A 17,166-nucleotide genomic window follows, 5' to 3' on the forward strand; every position below is an offset into this window, starting at 1 on the left:
AATTGATATCTATTCTATTATTGCTTTCTGTACAAGTGTAATACTTGAAATTTAAATTGAAAAATCAATAAAAGATTTAAGCATAAAAAAAAGAAAAACACTGGTCTTGAGGAAAATGAAAAAGGAAAACTTTCAGATCGCAGTAGAACCTCTGACTTCCAAATTAAATATAATTAGATAGCCCTTCATATGCTTTGAATAAATAGAATTCACGGCTTTAGGCCCCTGTGTATCTCTTTTCTACATCTAACTCATGAAAAGGAGTGACTGAACTAGGCATCTAGTGTAGGGTTACCATATGGCTCCAGAAAATAGAGGACGGATTGAGATAGCAATGGAAGTAAAGGACGGATTGAGATATCTGGGTTTTACATCCATTGAAGGCAATGGAAGTAAAACCCGGATATCTCAATCTATCCTGCTTTTTCTGGAGCCATATGGTAACCCTAAACCAGTGGCACCAAGCTATGGGCTACAACGCTACATGAACCGTTTATCCATCGTGATCTCTCACTACTCTACCACCACAAACTCCACAAATTTCACCAGTTTCTTGTTTCCTGACTTCCAGTTGAAAGGATTCTGGTTTCCCCACAATACCATCTTGCTCACTTTGAAAATAGGCATCCTGCTTTTTTATAGCACAATGCAGAATACATGGGGATAGGCCATAAACAAGGCACAGTGATGACACAAGCTCACTGCCAAGGTTCATTACAAACTCTGTTGTTCGCTCTGCTGATATCAGGGCTTTCACAAGCTCGTAAATGGTGATGTACTTCATTTCATTGTAACACTGGCCAAATACATACAGTAATAACATTAATATTGGCAGTGACCTCCTATGAGAGACATAAGCCCATGCTCCAGAGCTTAGTAAACCAGAATTCCTTCTTTATTAAAGTGTGTATGACAAAGCCAGCACAATAGTGTAATGCAAACATTTCATTAGAATCTGGGTTTTGAGGTTTGAGCACAACGATTTAAAGGTGGCTTGGAAGAAGTTTCACATTTGTAACTTGAAGATTAAGCCATGATCTTCAGTATTAAAACCTTTAAACCCAGAACTTTTACCTGCACTGTACAGGTGATATTTTGAGAGGGGGTGAACATTCTAAGAACATAAGAATTGCCGCTGGTGGGTCAGACCAGTGGTCCATTGTGCCCAGCAGAAAGCATGTATGATTGGTCATAAATGTATTATGCAGTATTGGTTACAGACAGAGCCTCCAAATTTTTGGCATTGGAGAAATCAATTACATCGTTTATTGCTATTTGAGGTTTGGGAGGTTTGTAGATCTCCTAGACCAGGGGTAGGCAATTCCGGTTCTCGAGAGCCGGAGCCAGGTCAGGTTTTCAGGATATCCACAATGAATATGTATGAGATGGATTTGCATGCACTGCCTCCTTGAGATGCAAATCTATCTCATGCATATTTATTGTGGATATCCTGAAAACCTGATTTGGCTCCAGCTCTCGAGGACCGGAATTGCCTACCCTTGTCCTAGACAAATTCATCTTTTTATGAAAACTTGGGATCCATATATTGAGAAACTTTCACCTAAAGCAAGAAGTTTTATTCAAGCTATGGTTGTCTTAATTGCATTCCAAACTTGGCTGTTTTTGTCACCTTTCATCCTGGGAGGGGAAGGGTGAATGGGATGGAGGGAGGGGGGAAGGAGTGGGTGGGAGAGGGTGTAGGGAGGGTGGATGATAATGGAGGATTAGGGTTTATGATTTAAATGTTTGAAGGAATGATGATAATTTTATGAATATTTAAATATGTGAAATTGGTTGTAAAGAACACCTTTCTGTATTACTATTGTTTGCTGCATTGGCTGCCGATGGAGGCGCGAGTAATAATAATAATAATAATAACTTTATTTTTGTATACCGCAGTACCAGAATAGTTCAGAGCTGTTTACATGACAAGAGACTGTACATCTACAGCAAAATTTACAAATAAGTCAATCAATCAATATAACTTAGCAAGTCGGGAGCAGGCAAGAAGGAGATAGAGAGGTTATAAACAAGTCAATTGGCGTGGCTTAGGAAGTCGGGTGCAGGTAGGTAGGAGGTGCAAGTAGGGAGGAGGCAGGTACTATTCAAATTTTCTTGCATCTGTTTTAAGTTGATTTGGGGATTGGTCCCAACTTATCTTTTATTTCATTTTGTGTTGTATAGTCCCATAAGGAAAACTAGGAATTCACATTTATTTGCTTATCCAAAAATTACTGGTTGCAGATACAAGACTTTTTTGGATAAGACTTTCGCATTCCAAGCAGGTAAACAGCAATTTTGGCTGGGCAAATACATTGGTGAAGCTATGTTGTCTTATGGCGCATTTCATAAAGAAATTAAGTCAATGCTGTTTGACAAATTTATTTCTTAAATGTGGGTACTATTGTTAGCAAAACTCTACTTTGAGTATATCTAAGTAACTTTTGTATTTTTAACTATTTGCATTTCACTGATTGTCCATGCTTCTCCTGTGTAAACCACCTAGAAATCGTTTCATTATGGCGGTATAGAAGAATAAAGTTATGTTATGTTATGATTGTATTTTCTTTTTGGTTCCTTCAATAAAATGTTTGAACATAAAAAGCAGGTGTACATTTATATTTGTACCTTTTTCCTTTCGGCTGGTGCAACGATTACAGGCTAAAAGGAACCCCAGGCTTTGCAACAAGGTGGGCAGCTAAACAATTGCACTTTAGAACTTAGGGCTCCTTTTACTATGGTGCGCTAGCGTTTTTAGCGCGCAAACCACGCGCTAAACGAAAAATACTAACGCAAGCTCTATGGAGGCGTTAGCGTTTAGCGCACGTGGCATTGTAGTGTGCGCTAAGCGCGTGCTATAACCACTAGCGCGCCTTAGTAAAAGGAGTCCTTAGTTTTCTTAAATGTTTAACTTAAAGGGGAAGTGTTAAGCTGCTTAAAGTGAAGTACAGATGGTGCCATTTAATTTATTAAATGCTGCAGTCAGTTTATATTTTTCTGCTGGCAGTGTTTTGTTTTGTTTTTTTAGTTTGTTTTTAAGCCCCAGGGCGAGCTACATATCCATCTTGTGTTCTCTCTCTTTGTGTCAGTTAGTATCCCATGATATATCTCTCTAAGACAGGGGTCTCAAAGTCCCTCCTTGAGGGCTGCAATCCAGTCGGGTTTTCAGGATTTCCCCAATGAATATGCATGAGATCTATGTGACCCTACATTCTACTGCACACAACCTTCTCACTGTTCCTTCATTGAAACATATTAGTACTATAAGGAACACAATCTTTTCTGTAAGTGCTCCTTTTCTTTGGAACAGTATCCCCAACTACTTGCAGGATAATACATCACTGATCAAATTTAAGGAAATGTAAAGACATTCTTATTCTGCGATGCCTTTGTAACCTAAACTGTCCTTTTAAGGACGACTTAGTATTTAGAAAAATCTTTTAGTATTACTTCCCCAACCTTCTGTTTTTACCTTTAAGTGTTTTCTTTTCTCTCTCTTAATTGAAGTTCCTATCCCTTCTTTCCCCTTGTTCCTGTTCGTCTTTATCCTTGAATTGTTTTTTTCCCTTGGTCTGTTTTAGATTAAATTATACTTTTACTGGTATATTATTATGACATGTTTGTACACCACCTAGAAATCTCGAGTAGGCGGCATAGTAAATTTTAAATAAACTTGAAACCCTGAAAATACGACTGGATTTTGGCCCTCAAGGAGGGACTTTTAGATCCCTGCTCTAAGACACTGGAGTACTCTTTCTTTTGCTGCATAAGAACTGCAGTGCAAAAGTGTCCCTCCAAATATATATCTCTTGCTGCTACACTTCTCTTCCCTAGGACAGAGTGTGCAAACTAGAGAATGACATGGGGACAAATTTTTCCTACCCCATGAGTTCTTTTCCTGCCCCATTCCTGCAAGTTCCATCCTCATCTGCACAAGCCTCAAACATAAGTGGGGGACAAGATGGCTGCGGAGAAGTGAGGACGCTCACAACACTCTCCTGCCAATTCTATTTTTCTGCCCATTTTTCGAGTTTATTAAGTAGTGAAGATGCCTAAAAGAAGGGGAAGAGTGGCTGCCACAGCCCGGCAGCCTGAAACTACCTTGTGAAGACAGGAGGTGATCATGGGCTTCTTTACATCTTTTCCTCAGGGCGAACTGGCTCTGCCGAGTCAGAGGGAAATTTTGGCATTTGGGAACAAGGCGTTGTTCAGCCCCAAGGGACCAGTGCCTCCCCAACAGCCGCGAGAGTGGGAAACAACAGCAGCTCTGCAGGGATCGGAAGTAACGTCCCCAACGGAGCTGGTGGGCTTGCCAGCATCTCACGTTCCTGCGGCGGGGACAATCTTTGTTGGAGCATGCTGTAGAGGCTCCAACAGCTGGAGGACAGATTCCATCGGTCCCACTGTTGGTATGACCAGTGAAATTCACGCTGGAGTCCATGTGGACTGCTTTAGACTCCCTGTATAAACTTTGTGCAGGTACCCTTCCCCTGGTTAACTCTCAGGCATTAAGACGATAAATTTCAGGAGGAAATAAAGTTACAGGGAGAAAAGGTTGACCACTTGGACCAACAAGTTCAAGAGCTACAATCATCTCAAACTGGTATACCACAGGATAGACTATTGTTAGTTAGGAAAGTGGAAAACTTTGAGACCTATACTAAGATGTTAAATTTGAGACTCCTTAACTTTCCTAAAGTATTAGCAATGTCTCGAGACTTATTCTATAAATTTTTGAAAACTGGACTTCCTCCTTTACATAAGGTACCTGCCAGTACCTAAACAGAAGGCTTTGCAAACTGTGGTTTCACCTGAATCACCAAGTCCTTTGGATATAACTAAAATCCTGGAAACCTCAGAAGATGAAGTCCTCTCTCGTTCGACACTTCTGGTAACATTTGTCTTTTAGCGAGACAAAGAGGCACTTCTTAGGCTTTTTTTCAGGCTCAAAGAGGTGACTTTTTTAGGACAGTAAGATCTCCATGTTCTCAGACGTTTCAAAATCAACCTAGACCAGGAAGAAAAGGTTCCTAGAACTGAAACAGTTTGTAGTTTCTCTGGGGGGCCAAATTTCAACTTAGATATCCTTGTAAATGTTTGATCCTTTTGGATTAACATTCCTGATATTTTTTTTTTAGCCCTCTCAGTTACAATTTTTTCTTGAGGCAAAGGGAGTAATACTGTCCAGTGCCTCCAGGGTGAATTAGGGACGCAGTAATTAACTTGGAAGATGTAACACTACATTATTAATCTAATGATTTTTCTTATTTCCTTTTAATAATCAGTCCCTATGATTATGTGAATTGTCTCCCCTAAAATGTGGACTTGTTTAAGAGACTGTATATTTTTAAGTCAAAGATCATTTGACCTGAGACTAATTGTTTCTTTTTTCATTTTGTTATTTTCTTCCTAATGTGATAAGTCTCTATTTCTTTTCATATATATAATGCTTTATGTATGTATATATATATATATATATGAAGAAAAAAATTGTAAGTGTTCAAGGCTTGTGCAGTTAAGGCAGAGCTCACAGAAATGGGACAGGGACGGTGACAAACCACAAGAAATGTATTTATTTATTTTCAGTACTTATATGCCACATTAAACCAACGTGGCCCACAATAAAACATACATTAAAAAATCACTTCACATATTCAAAGCTTCATAATCTAACATACAAAACATGCACAGCATGATTAAGTCATAAACAGCAACCATCATGGACAAGCAAATACCTCTGGAAAAGAAACAAGTGTTCAAAACTTTACTGAATTGCTGTAAAGATGTACAAAAGTGGCCATACCCTGTGCTGTGCTGTCCATAGCTGTGGGCCTGAAACGGAGAAGGTCCAAGATACTGTATTAACATATCGCACCTTACAAAGATCCGGGACAACTGCTTGTCTGGTTACTGCAAATCTCAGTTCAGGGACTGGCTCATGTGACTGAATTGCTGACTGTAAACATTTTGGGGCTGACAAGAACAAACATTTAAAAATCTGCACAAGGACCTTAAATCAGTATTCTAACTCTGGCAGCAGAATTTTGAACAATTTGAAGTGCCTTCAATCTCATTTTCCCCACACCCAGCTACAGTGCATTGGTTAAGACAGAATCCATCAAAACACCAAGTTCCTAGCAATTAGTTTCACTACTAACTTTTCACCAGCAAAATCACAAATTGTCCCATGTTGAGGACATTCAATTTTAAGTTATTATCTTTCATCCCCATGCATCAATCACAGTCATATAAAATCTCAACTGTACTGCAACATTTGTCCCCACAGTTATCAGAAAATAAAATTGGACATCTTTAAAATGTTTTTTATAGGACTTATTTTCAATAAAGAAAAATATTCAAAAAGTGGCCTAAAGGGACAGATGACTGTTTTTCTTTCCCAAACACTTTCAATTAGCTATTTTTGAAACCCATTTAATAGATGGATTTCTATGGTGATTGTTGGCATTGCATCTAAATATCAAGGGGCATGTCAGAGGTGTGGTTTGAGTAGGACTAGGGCAGGCTTATAATTTGGATGTTTGTCTGCAATAATTGAACATTTTAGAAAATTTCCAGGGCATAGTTTGGACTTTTGGGGCTAGATCTGTTTTAACAACAAAGAAATGCCCAATTGGTGTCCAAACTGAACAGATGACCACTGGAGGGATAAAGGCATGAGCTCCCACACTCCCTTAGTGGTCACCGACTCCTCCCACCCCCACAAAGTGACAGGTACAGTTCCAGCCACCTTACTGGGCAAGATTGATGAACCATCATTTCCTATATTACTATGTTTCTAAGGGTTATGGTAGGCCCGAGACTAAAACTGCAAACAAGGGTTTGTGTTGATGAAGTGGCTAGTATAGGCCATGGGCAGTTTTCTGTGTATGACATATAGATGTGTAATAGAGTAGACAGACGTGCAAATTCTCTTGAGTGCCCCCTAGAAAACAAAGAGTTCACAGAGATCCACGTTCTTGTTCCCCCTAGCTTCTGGGAAAACTTGGCATGAATTCTCTGATTGGGAAGGGGAGGTGGTTGAGAGAGTAATCCATTTCAAGCCCCAAGGTGTATTACTTCTCATGTGCTGTTTTAATAAGTCTTCACTCAAAAATCGCATTTGACAAGTTCCAGGTGACAAGTTCCAGCATACATGCACACAAAAACAGATCAGACTTACCCCCTCATCTATTAAACTGCGCTAGCAGTTTTTAGCGAAGAGAGCCGCGCTGAATAGTCCGCGGTGCTCCCAATGCTCATAGGAACTCTATGAATGTTGGGAGCAGCGCGGGCCATTCAGCGCGGCTTCCTGCGCTAGAAACTGCTAGCACAGTTTAATAGAAGAGGACACTTAGACTCTTGCTTCTGGGAGTGCTGTCAGGCACCGTTTATAGATTCTGGGCCAAAGTGCATGTTTCCTAGCTCTGTCATCCACTACATAGAAATTTAGACATGCATGCCTTTAGCTTCAACCTAGGGCATTGGCCTTAGGTATAAATTTTTCCTAAAATATCTAAGGAAATGTTTTGTAAAGTACAAAGGTCAGGAGTATGTTTTCCTTGAGAGGAATTCATTAATGGCCATGAACAACAAATAAAGAAGTTTGGAGAACAAATAAAGAAGTTTGTTTAATTTGCCTGGTGGGAATATAGAAAGGGTTAAGTAACATTGATGTTTTCCCCTTAATTATATTCCTTTGATTCTGGCTCATGTCCCATTATGGAAGCTCTAAGACCTATGGGACTTGGTATATTATATTTGAGCAACTGTAGAATATTATGGACATACTTTGTCTCTTTTTCATGGTGTTGATATTAACTCTTGTGCTTCTAATTTTTATTTAAAAAGTTTAATGAAATCTTAAATTGAAAAAAAAGATGTAAAATTTATAGGCCCGATATTCAGCCAGTGGTGTTCAGTGTTTTTTTGCTGACCACCACTGGCACAGCGCTATATATTTAACATACAATAGACAGTCCTTGCTCCAAAGAGTTTACAATCTAATTTAACAGACAGGATATCTCAGGGTTGGAGAGATTATGGCAGAGGAAATTATACAGTGGATTTAGGTATCTGACAGCAGTGAGTGGGAGTTAAGAGTTGAAAGCATTTTCAAAAAAGTGGGCTTTTAGCTTGGATTTCAATACTACTAGGGATGGAGTATTGCCATTGAACTGGCAATGGGCGTACTTTTATGTGGTCCTATTTTGCAGTGACCTTGGCCAGTTAAGTGCTGAATGTCAGCACTTAGATACAGAAAAACATGATATAGAGAAACATGATGACAGATAAAAGCTAATAGAACTGTAAGTACTCATATTGTTAAAATGTCTTATCATCACTTAAAGGCCTTACTCTAGCTACCTTATCGCTAACTCATAATATGTATGTCTTATCCTTAACTGAAGTCCTCCTCCAACTATTTCATCGCTAACCTATATTATGTATGTAAACTTGTAACCTGTTCTGGGCTCTTTTGAGAGGACGGGCTAAAAAATTTTATAAATATATAAAATGGCCCATCCAGTCCGCCCATCTGTAGCATCCACTAAGAGATCCTAGGTGCCTGGCCAAGTGCTGACTCTTCCCCCAGAATATCCTCAAAATAGCTGGTTTTCAGTTTGGCGCTAGCCAGATTTGGTTTTTAAAAATTCTTTATATATTCGAAACAATATAACAAAGTAAAAAACACTTATTAACAGAAAAACAGAGTTAAGAATATTTATCAAAACTAAAACAGAAACATTTCTTAACGAGATTAATTAACTCTTCCTTAAACTACAACATTGACGCTATCTAGTTATTTTCAGCGGCACTAACTGATTAACTGCCGATGAAAATTTGTGGTTAGCCCCAGAAAGGTGATTTAATCAGCCAGGAGCTGCTACTAACTGGTTAAATCACTTTGGATATCGAGTCGTATATTTACAATTATGAAGTTTCACTCAGATATTCTGCAAAACTAATAAGTTGAAATGGGCAAGAAAAACTGAAGTAATGAGTTCAAAAAATAACATTTACTTCTGGGTAGCTGATTATATTTTCTAGGGCAGCACTATGACCAATGGTGTAGTAAGGAGGGTGAGGAAGCGGACCGCCCTGGGTGCCATCTTTGCGGGGGATGCAGGCACCTCTCCGCCCCACCATGTACCTCCTTAAACATTTGCCAATGTGAGCAGTATCTTGCACTGTCCTCGGCTCCCTTCTGATGTCACTTCCTGGTCATGGGACCAGGACGTGATGTCAGAAGGGAACCTTGGCCAGTGCGAGTAGCAGGTGGGAGATGCTGCTCGTACCAGTGAACATTTCAAGAGGTATGTGGGGGCTTGGGGGGGATGCTCAAGTGGCAGAAAGAAGGGAGGGGGTGGCGGCGTTCAAGCAGAGAGGAAGAGTTGGGGTGAGGGGCGCTTAGCATGGCGATGCAAGGTACCACCGCCTCGGATGCTAACCTCCCTTGCTATGCCATTGACTGACACCTGTTTACCATAGTGTTCTAAGAAGTTAGTGCATGCTTTGTAGCACATAAGTGCGTAGCTTTTACTGTGCTGGCATTTCAGCATGCTTTTATTCATGCACTAACTGTGTGCCGTGGTACAGGGTGGGAAATGGGTAGCTTATCAGAGGAGAATGCATGTAAATTGCAGGAGCCTTGAACTAGAGCTGTAATTCAAAAAGTAATGCCAAAGTTTTGGTCCCTAATGAAGTAACCAAATAGGGGGTAATTCTCTATAGATCACCAGGTACTTATTCGGGGTCTATCAGGGATCTTCTCTGGGCAACTCTTACGACATGCACAAATACGAGGTGCTTTCATTGGGGAGGAACATGTTCAGGGCATAAGCAAGGCTTTCACTTATGCACATATTATAGAATTCTAAAAGAGTCTAGGTTTAGTTTTATGATTTGTCTTTGTAAGGGTGTAGGTCATCACATCCACTAATCCCAATTTGATGAGATCCTTCGGGCATGTAATACTGCCTTGTGCCTCACTTTTTGTCACTCAGCTCTAGACACTTGTTACCCCACATCTGCGTGGCTTATACTTGCGGCTTACTTATCGCCACATTTATTGTGATATCCTTTTCTGGCGTCCACAGACACATTCACATAGATATCCTTTTACCATATCTACTTTGATCACATCAAGTCCCAAATCACATTTGTTCTCACTGGCCCTCACTAAGATAAAGCCCTATTAGTTCACCACACCAATATCACTAGGACATTTTCATTTTCACTTTTCCATATTTACACATAAATTCATATCCATAAGACCCCTGAAGAAGACATTAAGGTTGAAATATGGACCGTGTTGGTTCCTCTTCATTGTCTAAAGTTGAGGATGATCTTCACTGTTCCAAAGTTGTGGATTATCTTTTTGATACAATAAAGTCTGTACCAGTAGCATCAGACTCCACAGTGCTTTTTGTTTTGGACTTTTATTTTTCTGTGGATCCAACGGGGCAAATTCTTGGTTGGCTCGGCACATGGCATCAGCCTGTCTAACTAAAGCGCCCAGGGGAGAGTGCGGTGCAGTGGTTAAAGCTACAGCCTCAGCACCCTGAAGTTGTGGGCTCAAACCCACACTGCTACTTGTGACCTTGGGCAAGTCACTTAATCCCCCCATTGCCCCAGGGACATTAGATAGATTGAGACCACCAGGGCAGACAGGGAAAAATGCTTGAGTACCTGAATTAAATTAATGTAACCTGTTCTGAGCTCCCCTGGGAGAACAGTATAGAGAAAATAAAAAATCTGATTATTCTAATTAGCACTTTAGTAAACAGGTCCTTATGTATCATCTTGAACTAGGCTACAAATGAGGCCTTCACACCCTCAAACCCCCTCATTCTACAACAGGTCACTTAACTTTAAGCACCTACCCGTACAGGTAAGTATTCACTTAAGGCGCATAAAGGGCATTAGCGCGCCTAAGCACTATTCTGTACTTATATGCAAAAATGGTATAGCACGTAATTGTTAAGGGATGCTGGTGGGCAAATGTTGCATTTAGGCTCTTAACATTTATGCGATCCAAAGAACTGTCATAAATGTGTGTATCTAAATTTGTGCATATTGATGTGGCAATTCAGTACACTAGTGATCTCTAGGACATGTAAGAGAGCACGTGTTCTTACAGAATAGACTCGCTACCCAAGCCCTGTTATAGAGTTGCTTCAGAAATGTATATTAGCTCCTGAACTCTCATTTGTCTACAGGAATCCATTAGCAGATGCTCTGAAGTCCCGCAGTGGTTAACCTTCTCTCATTTATGCTTCAGGGTATAAAGGAAAAGCTAAGAGAATGAGACTCGTGGGGATCTTTGCTTGCCTGGCCTTACTGCTGGTGAGAACCTCCTCTCTGGCCCGACAAAACCAGCACTATGACTCCATTACACAGGTGAGGCTAAATTGGTTACCTAGCTGATAAACAGGTGATGCATCTCATGCATTTTTGCCCTTGAGGAGTCAGCTAGTACACGCCATCGCCATGATCACGAAGCAGGGCCTACTGCATAAAGTAGGCAGTTCTTTAAGTGGGCACACCAGAAGGTCATGAGATAGGAGCCTCCTAAAGAGGGAATTGTTGGAAGAACTTTGGGCTGGATATTGGAAATGCTCCTTATAAATTTAGAAAACCTATGCAAGGTCCATCAAGCCCAGTATTCTGTTTCCAACAGTGGCCAACCCAGGTCCCAAGTACCTAACTTGATTCCAAGTAGTGAAACAGATTTTATGCTGCTTATCCTAGGAATGAGCAGTGGATTTCCCCAAGCCATCTCAATAATGGCCTATGGACTTCTCTTTTAGGAAATTATCCTAACCCTTTTTAAACCCCACTAAGCTTACTGATTTCACCATGTTCTCTGGCAATGAATTCCAGAGTTTAATTACATGTTGTGCGAAGAAATATTTTCTCCAGTTTGTTTTAAATCTACTACTTAGTAGTTTCATTGCATGCCCCCTAGTCCTAGTATTTTTAAAGAGAGTGAAAAAGCAAGCCACATCTACCCTTTCCACTCCACTCAGTATTTTATAGACTTCTATCATATCACCTCTGAGCCTTCTCTTCTTCAAGCTGAAGAGCCCTAGCACTTTAGCCTCTCCTCATAGGGAAGTAGTCCCAAACCTTTTATCATTTTCGACACCCTTCTCTGTACCTTTTCTAATTTTGCTATATCTTTTTTGAGCTACACATAGTATTCGAGGTGCAGCTGGACCATAGAGTGATACAAGGGCATTATACCATTTTCATCTTTGTTTTCCATTCCTTTCCTGATAATTCCTAACATTCTGTTTACTTTCATAGCCGCCACTGCACATTGAATTGAGTGTTTCAACGTATCCATAACAATGACTCCTAGATCCTTTTCCTGGGCAGTGACTCCTAACATAGAACCCAGCATCACGTAGCTATAGTTCGGGTTCCTCTTTCCCACATGCATTACTTTGCACTTGCTCACATTAAGCGTCATCTGCCATTTTGATGCCCACTTTTTGATAATCCTCTTGTGATTTAACAACTTTGTGTCATCAATAGATTTAATTCTCATTAGTTATTCCCATCTCTAGATAATCGATAAATATGTTAAAAAGCAGAAGACCTAACACAGACCCTTGGGAAATCTCACTATTTACCCTTCTCCACTGAGAATATTGACCATTTAAACCTACTTTATATTCTGTCTTTCAAACAGTTCTTAATCCATAATAGGATATTATCTCCTATCGTATGACTTTCTAATTTCCTTAGAAGTCTTTCATGAGGTACTTTGTCAAATGCCTTTTGAAAATCCAAATACACGATATTAACTGACTTACCTTTATTCACATGTTCATTCACCCCTTCAAAGAAATGCAGTACATTGATGAGGCAAGATTTCCCTTGACTAAATCCATATTGGCTTTCTCTCATTAATCCATGTTTATAGTACTCAATGGAGCAAAATTTCTGAGGTCTTTTTACTCCACATATTTGCTGTAGATTTATTGTACGAGCTATTGAATTGTTGAGGCAATTTATAAACTATATATATTTTTAATATTTTGCATTAGCAGGGGAGAGTGTGGTGCAGTGGTTAAAGCTACAGCCTCAACATCAAACCCACCCTGCTCCTTGGGACCCTGGGCAAGTCTCTTAATCCCCCCATTGCCCTGGGTACTTCAGATAGATTGTGAGCCTACCAGGACAGGGAAAAATGCTTGAGTACCTGAATAAATTCATGTAAATCGTTCTGAGCTCCTCTGGGAGAGCATAATAGAAATTTAAAGAAATAAATATACATAGGCTTTTACAAAGGTACGGTAGAGGATTCTACAACAGGTCAGGAAGGTAAATGCTCCAATGCTCAAAGAATTCCTATTAGCATTTACCTCACCGACCTACATTAGAAACCGTTACCACACCTATGTAAAAGGAGCCTATAGCTAGCCAGGTCTTTACAGTTTGGGTATTATAACAGTGTAACAAAAGCATTTTGCTCTTCATATTGATGCTGGCTTATACAAATCTGCGGTAAAGGTTTCTATCGTGGGCCCGTGACATAAATGCTCCGACGCTCATGGAATTCCTATGAGCGTTGGAGCATTTATCTTGCTGGCCCACAGTAGAAACCCCCGCCCTGGCTTTGAATGTGTTAAAGACCCTGTAAAAGTGGGTCATTGTTAAATTTGTTCAGAAGGAGGTTCCAAAGAAGTGTAAAGATAAAACAAATATAAAAATAAATAAAAATGTAGGAGCATATTCCTATGTTAGGATCCCTCTATTTGGAATGATTTTCAGTTGTAAGATTTGAAAGGAATTATCTAATTTTGAGAAAACATTTAAAAACATTCTTCTCTCAGAAGTTTATATTACCTAGGCATTGCTAAATTTTATCATTTTGTTTTTTTGTTATTACTGCTTTGATGCCATCAGATTGGGTTCGTGTTACATATGTTTTAACCGAGGACTCCTTTTATTAAATGGCGCTAGAGGTTTTTTAGTGCCCGCCGGTGAAGTAAATGCTCCGACGCTCATAGAATACCTATGAGCGTCGGAGCATCTGCCTCGCTGGCCTATGCTGAAAACCTTTAGCGCCGTTTAGTAAAACCCAGCGGAAGTTTGTTTCTCAGTAACTCTTTAATTCAATCTATAATCCACCATGAACTATATAGATAATGACGGAATATAAATCTTAACATAATGTAAAACATGGACATACATGCATGGAATACATTCACATATTTGCACATGCCTAAGAGATAGTGTAAATTTGTATGTTACTAGGGAGGGTTCTAGGAGTCGATTTTATTAAAGCTTCTAAGTGATCACGTGCCTTTTACAAAATACCTCTAAAATGATTCAACATGTAAGGCAGCACATACCAAAATTCCAGAATCATTATACTCAATTAAATATTTTACTGTTTCAGGGCTGGATTCATTACAGTGCACAACTGTGACGGCATACACAGACACTGCTAGAGCAAATTATTATATGTTAATAGGTGCAATGCAATACAACTTCTAGTATCCCACAATGCCACCCCCAGCAAGATGATTTTACATGAATGTCTAAAGATTTAGAGATGAGAGACTTTAGCATTGATGGTTCAGATTTAGAAATAAGCAATATCATCTCTCCCTTCCTCTCCTCCACTCCAATTCTTCCTATTTCCTTTCTCTCCCCCACATGTACAGAATCTTTCCTCCCCTCTCACCCATCCCCTTGTGCAGTATCTTTCTATTCCAACCTCCCATCACTTGTGCAGCAGAACCCTTGATGCATCTATCCCTCCCTTCCTCACATCCCCCAGTGCAGCATTTTTCTATCCCTCCCATCCCCCCCCACTGCTGCACACCCTGCACCCCCTTCCCCCCCGCTGACTCTTTCGTCTCTCCCTCTCATCCGAACCCGACTGCAAGCTTAAATACCTGGAAACAAACGTCAGCGTCGGCAGCACAGGCTGAATCGCGACCTACCCTTCTGTGCTGCATTGCTGATGACATCATTAGTGATGTGGCAGAGGAACGCCCGGACGTGAGAAGGGCAGGCCACGATTCAGCCTATGCTGCCAACGCTACCGTTTGTTTCCAGGTATTTCGGCTCGTGGTCGGGGTTCGGATAGGAGGGAGAGATGGAAGGGTCAGCAGGGGGATGGGGGCGTGCAGGGGGGGAAGTGCTGCTGCCAGCGACTAGGGCTTATTTTCGATGTAGGTCTTATTTTCGGAGAAACACAGTAGAAACTCAAATGTGGAGTCAAATATCTTTTTCCGGCACACTTGCTGAGACCATGGGAATGGTATCTTGAAGTGCTGTGTAGACCTCGAGTTGATCAAGGTGAAGATAGTGATGCAGTAAGGGGAGGCGTGGGGCGTTTCGCCACAGGCACCTTCATGGTGAGGGCGTCAGCACTCCTCCTCCTCTCCGCACCCCTGCTCCTCCCCACTTCTCCCTCCCACCATGCGTACACCTTCATGCCACCCCCACCCCCACAGTACCTCTATCTTTTTGCTGGTGCAAGCAGCAACTCCAACCTGCTCCTCACGCCATCCTCGGCTCTCCCTCTGATATCACTTCCAGGGCTCGCGCCTAGGACGTGATGTCAGAGGGGAGAGCCAACGTGGGCAGCAAGTTGGTAATGCTGCTCACGCCGGGGCAGTTAAAAGAGGTGTGGGGTAGGGAAAAGGTGTGTGCGCAGCAGGGAGTACGGGAAAGGAACAGGGGACAGTGAAAAGGGCAGGGGAGGGACACCATCACCCTCCACCCTGGGCACCCGCACCCCCGCTACGCCACTGGGTGTGTTCTCTCCATAGACAGTCTTGTAACATAAACATAACATAGGAAATGGCGGCAGGTAAAGAACTGAATCACACAAGCTATCTTGTAGCAAAATCTTTTTTTCACTTGTGACCAATGTAGTCCCATTGCACGATCCCCTGAGAATGCTAGATTTGAACTAACCACTGGCTCTAGGAAAGAGTTCAGCTCAACAGCTGTTTCAGGGACTCCATTCATATTTCATCACTTACAGGTACTAAAATAAGGATGATGTTTACATAATGAACGCTAATGTGAGGGCGCATGCGCTATTTGCCATCGTGGTCATAGGAGTAACATAAGTACAGTGGCCTTTAATATGGTGACTATCACTGTAATGGTTGAAAATTGACTCCAAAATAGATAAAACTTTTAAACCAATTAAAGTAAACTTGTAAATATTATGCTAGACTTTTTATGGTGCATCCTTGGCTATCATAGGTAAAAAAGAAACAAGCTTGGAAAGTCTAGCACAATGGTTAGTTCTTTACAATTAGCTTTGTAAAAATGATTTATAAATAGCAGTTCCTTACAAGATCATGCTTTTGTTCCTCTTTTATGAGAAAGGAAAGATATGCGTGCTCAGAAACATTCTCTTTCTGAAGCAAACTTAGCTTTTATTTTTTATGGTTTTTATTTGTTAAGTTAACTATTGTAAACCGAGTCGAGCTTTCTTAGAATGATGACTCGATATACAAAGCCAAGCCTTAGATTAGATTATGTTTCAGCATTTTGTTTTGTGTTTTCATCTCCTGCAACCTTGCCAGGTCCATTATGGAAGTTTTAACTATGCTGATAAATTTTCACTTGAAATACTGTACTTGGCTGAGTACTAAAAGCAACTGAGAGGGATGGGGGGGGGGGGGGGTAGTGAAAGAGAAGAGGCAGATTCTTGTGGTTAATGAGGAGGATGGGATACGTAAATTCACAGGACTGAATCTTTGCTGTGCTACTGACTGACTCTCTCTGTGACCCTTGGCAAGTCATTGCAGCTCCTGTACCTCATTAAGGAATCTCTCTTTTCTAAGGCACATTAATGGGTGCCTGTGATGGTCAAAAGGGAACCTTTGGTCAACCAGGGATATATCTTGGATCTCAGCACAACCATATCAGGACAAATTGGTGGGGACCTAAAGGCTTCCAATGGATAAAGGGAGGGGGGGGGGAGTATGGTCAGAGGTCAAAGAACAAAGGAAGGTGGGGATCTGGGGGCTTTGTTGGGGATGTCTCTTTTTTTTTTTTTTAGAAGTCTAATAGGACAAAGTTTGGAGATAGGGGCAGGGATTTTTTTTTTTTCAAATTCAGCTGTTTAATGAATCTGAGAGGGAAATAGGAGAGGAAGGAAGAAAGGATAAGAGGAGATTG

General features: G+C 40.8%; 1 protein-coding gene across 1 annotated transcript in view; it reads left to right on the forward strand.

The window, feature by feature from the left end:
* The window catches only part of ADGRF1 (adhesion G protein-coupled receptor F1), a 125,499-nt gene that overhangs the window by 30,381 nt on the left and 77,952 nt on the right, over nucleotides 1-17,166 (forward strand). Inside the window, exon 2 of the mRNA XM_033938361.1 lies at nucleotides 11,282-11,400. Coding sequence (XP_033794252.1) covers nucleotides 11,305-11,400 — 96 coding nt within the window. The 5' untranslated portion in view covers nucleotides 11,282-11,304. The remainder of the gene's footprint in view (nucleotides 1-11,281; nucleotides 11,401-17,166) is intronic.

The sequence above is a fragment of the Geotrypetes seraphini genome, chromosome 3 (assembly GCF_902459505.1).
Source record: "Geotrypetes seraphini chromosome 3, aGeoSer1.1, whole genome shotgun sequence".
Taxonomy (NCBI): domain Eukaryota; kingdom Metazoa; phylum Chordata; class Amphibia; order Gymnophiona; family Dermophiidae; genus Geotrypetes; species Geotrypetes seraphini.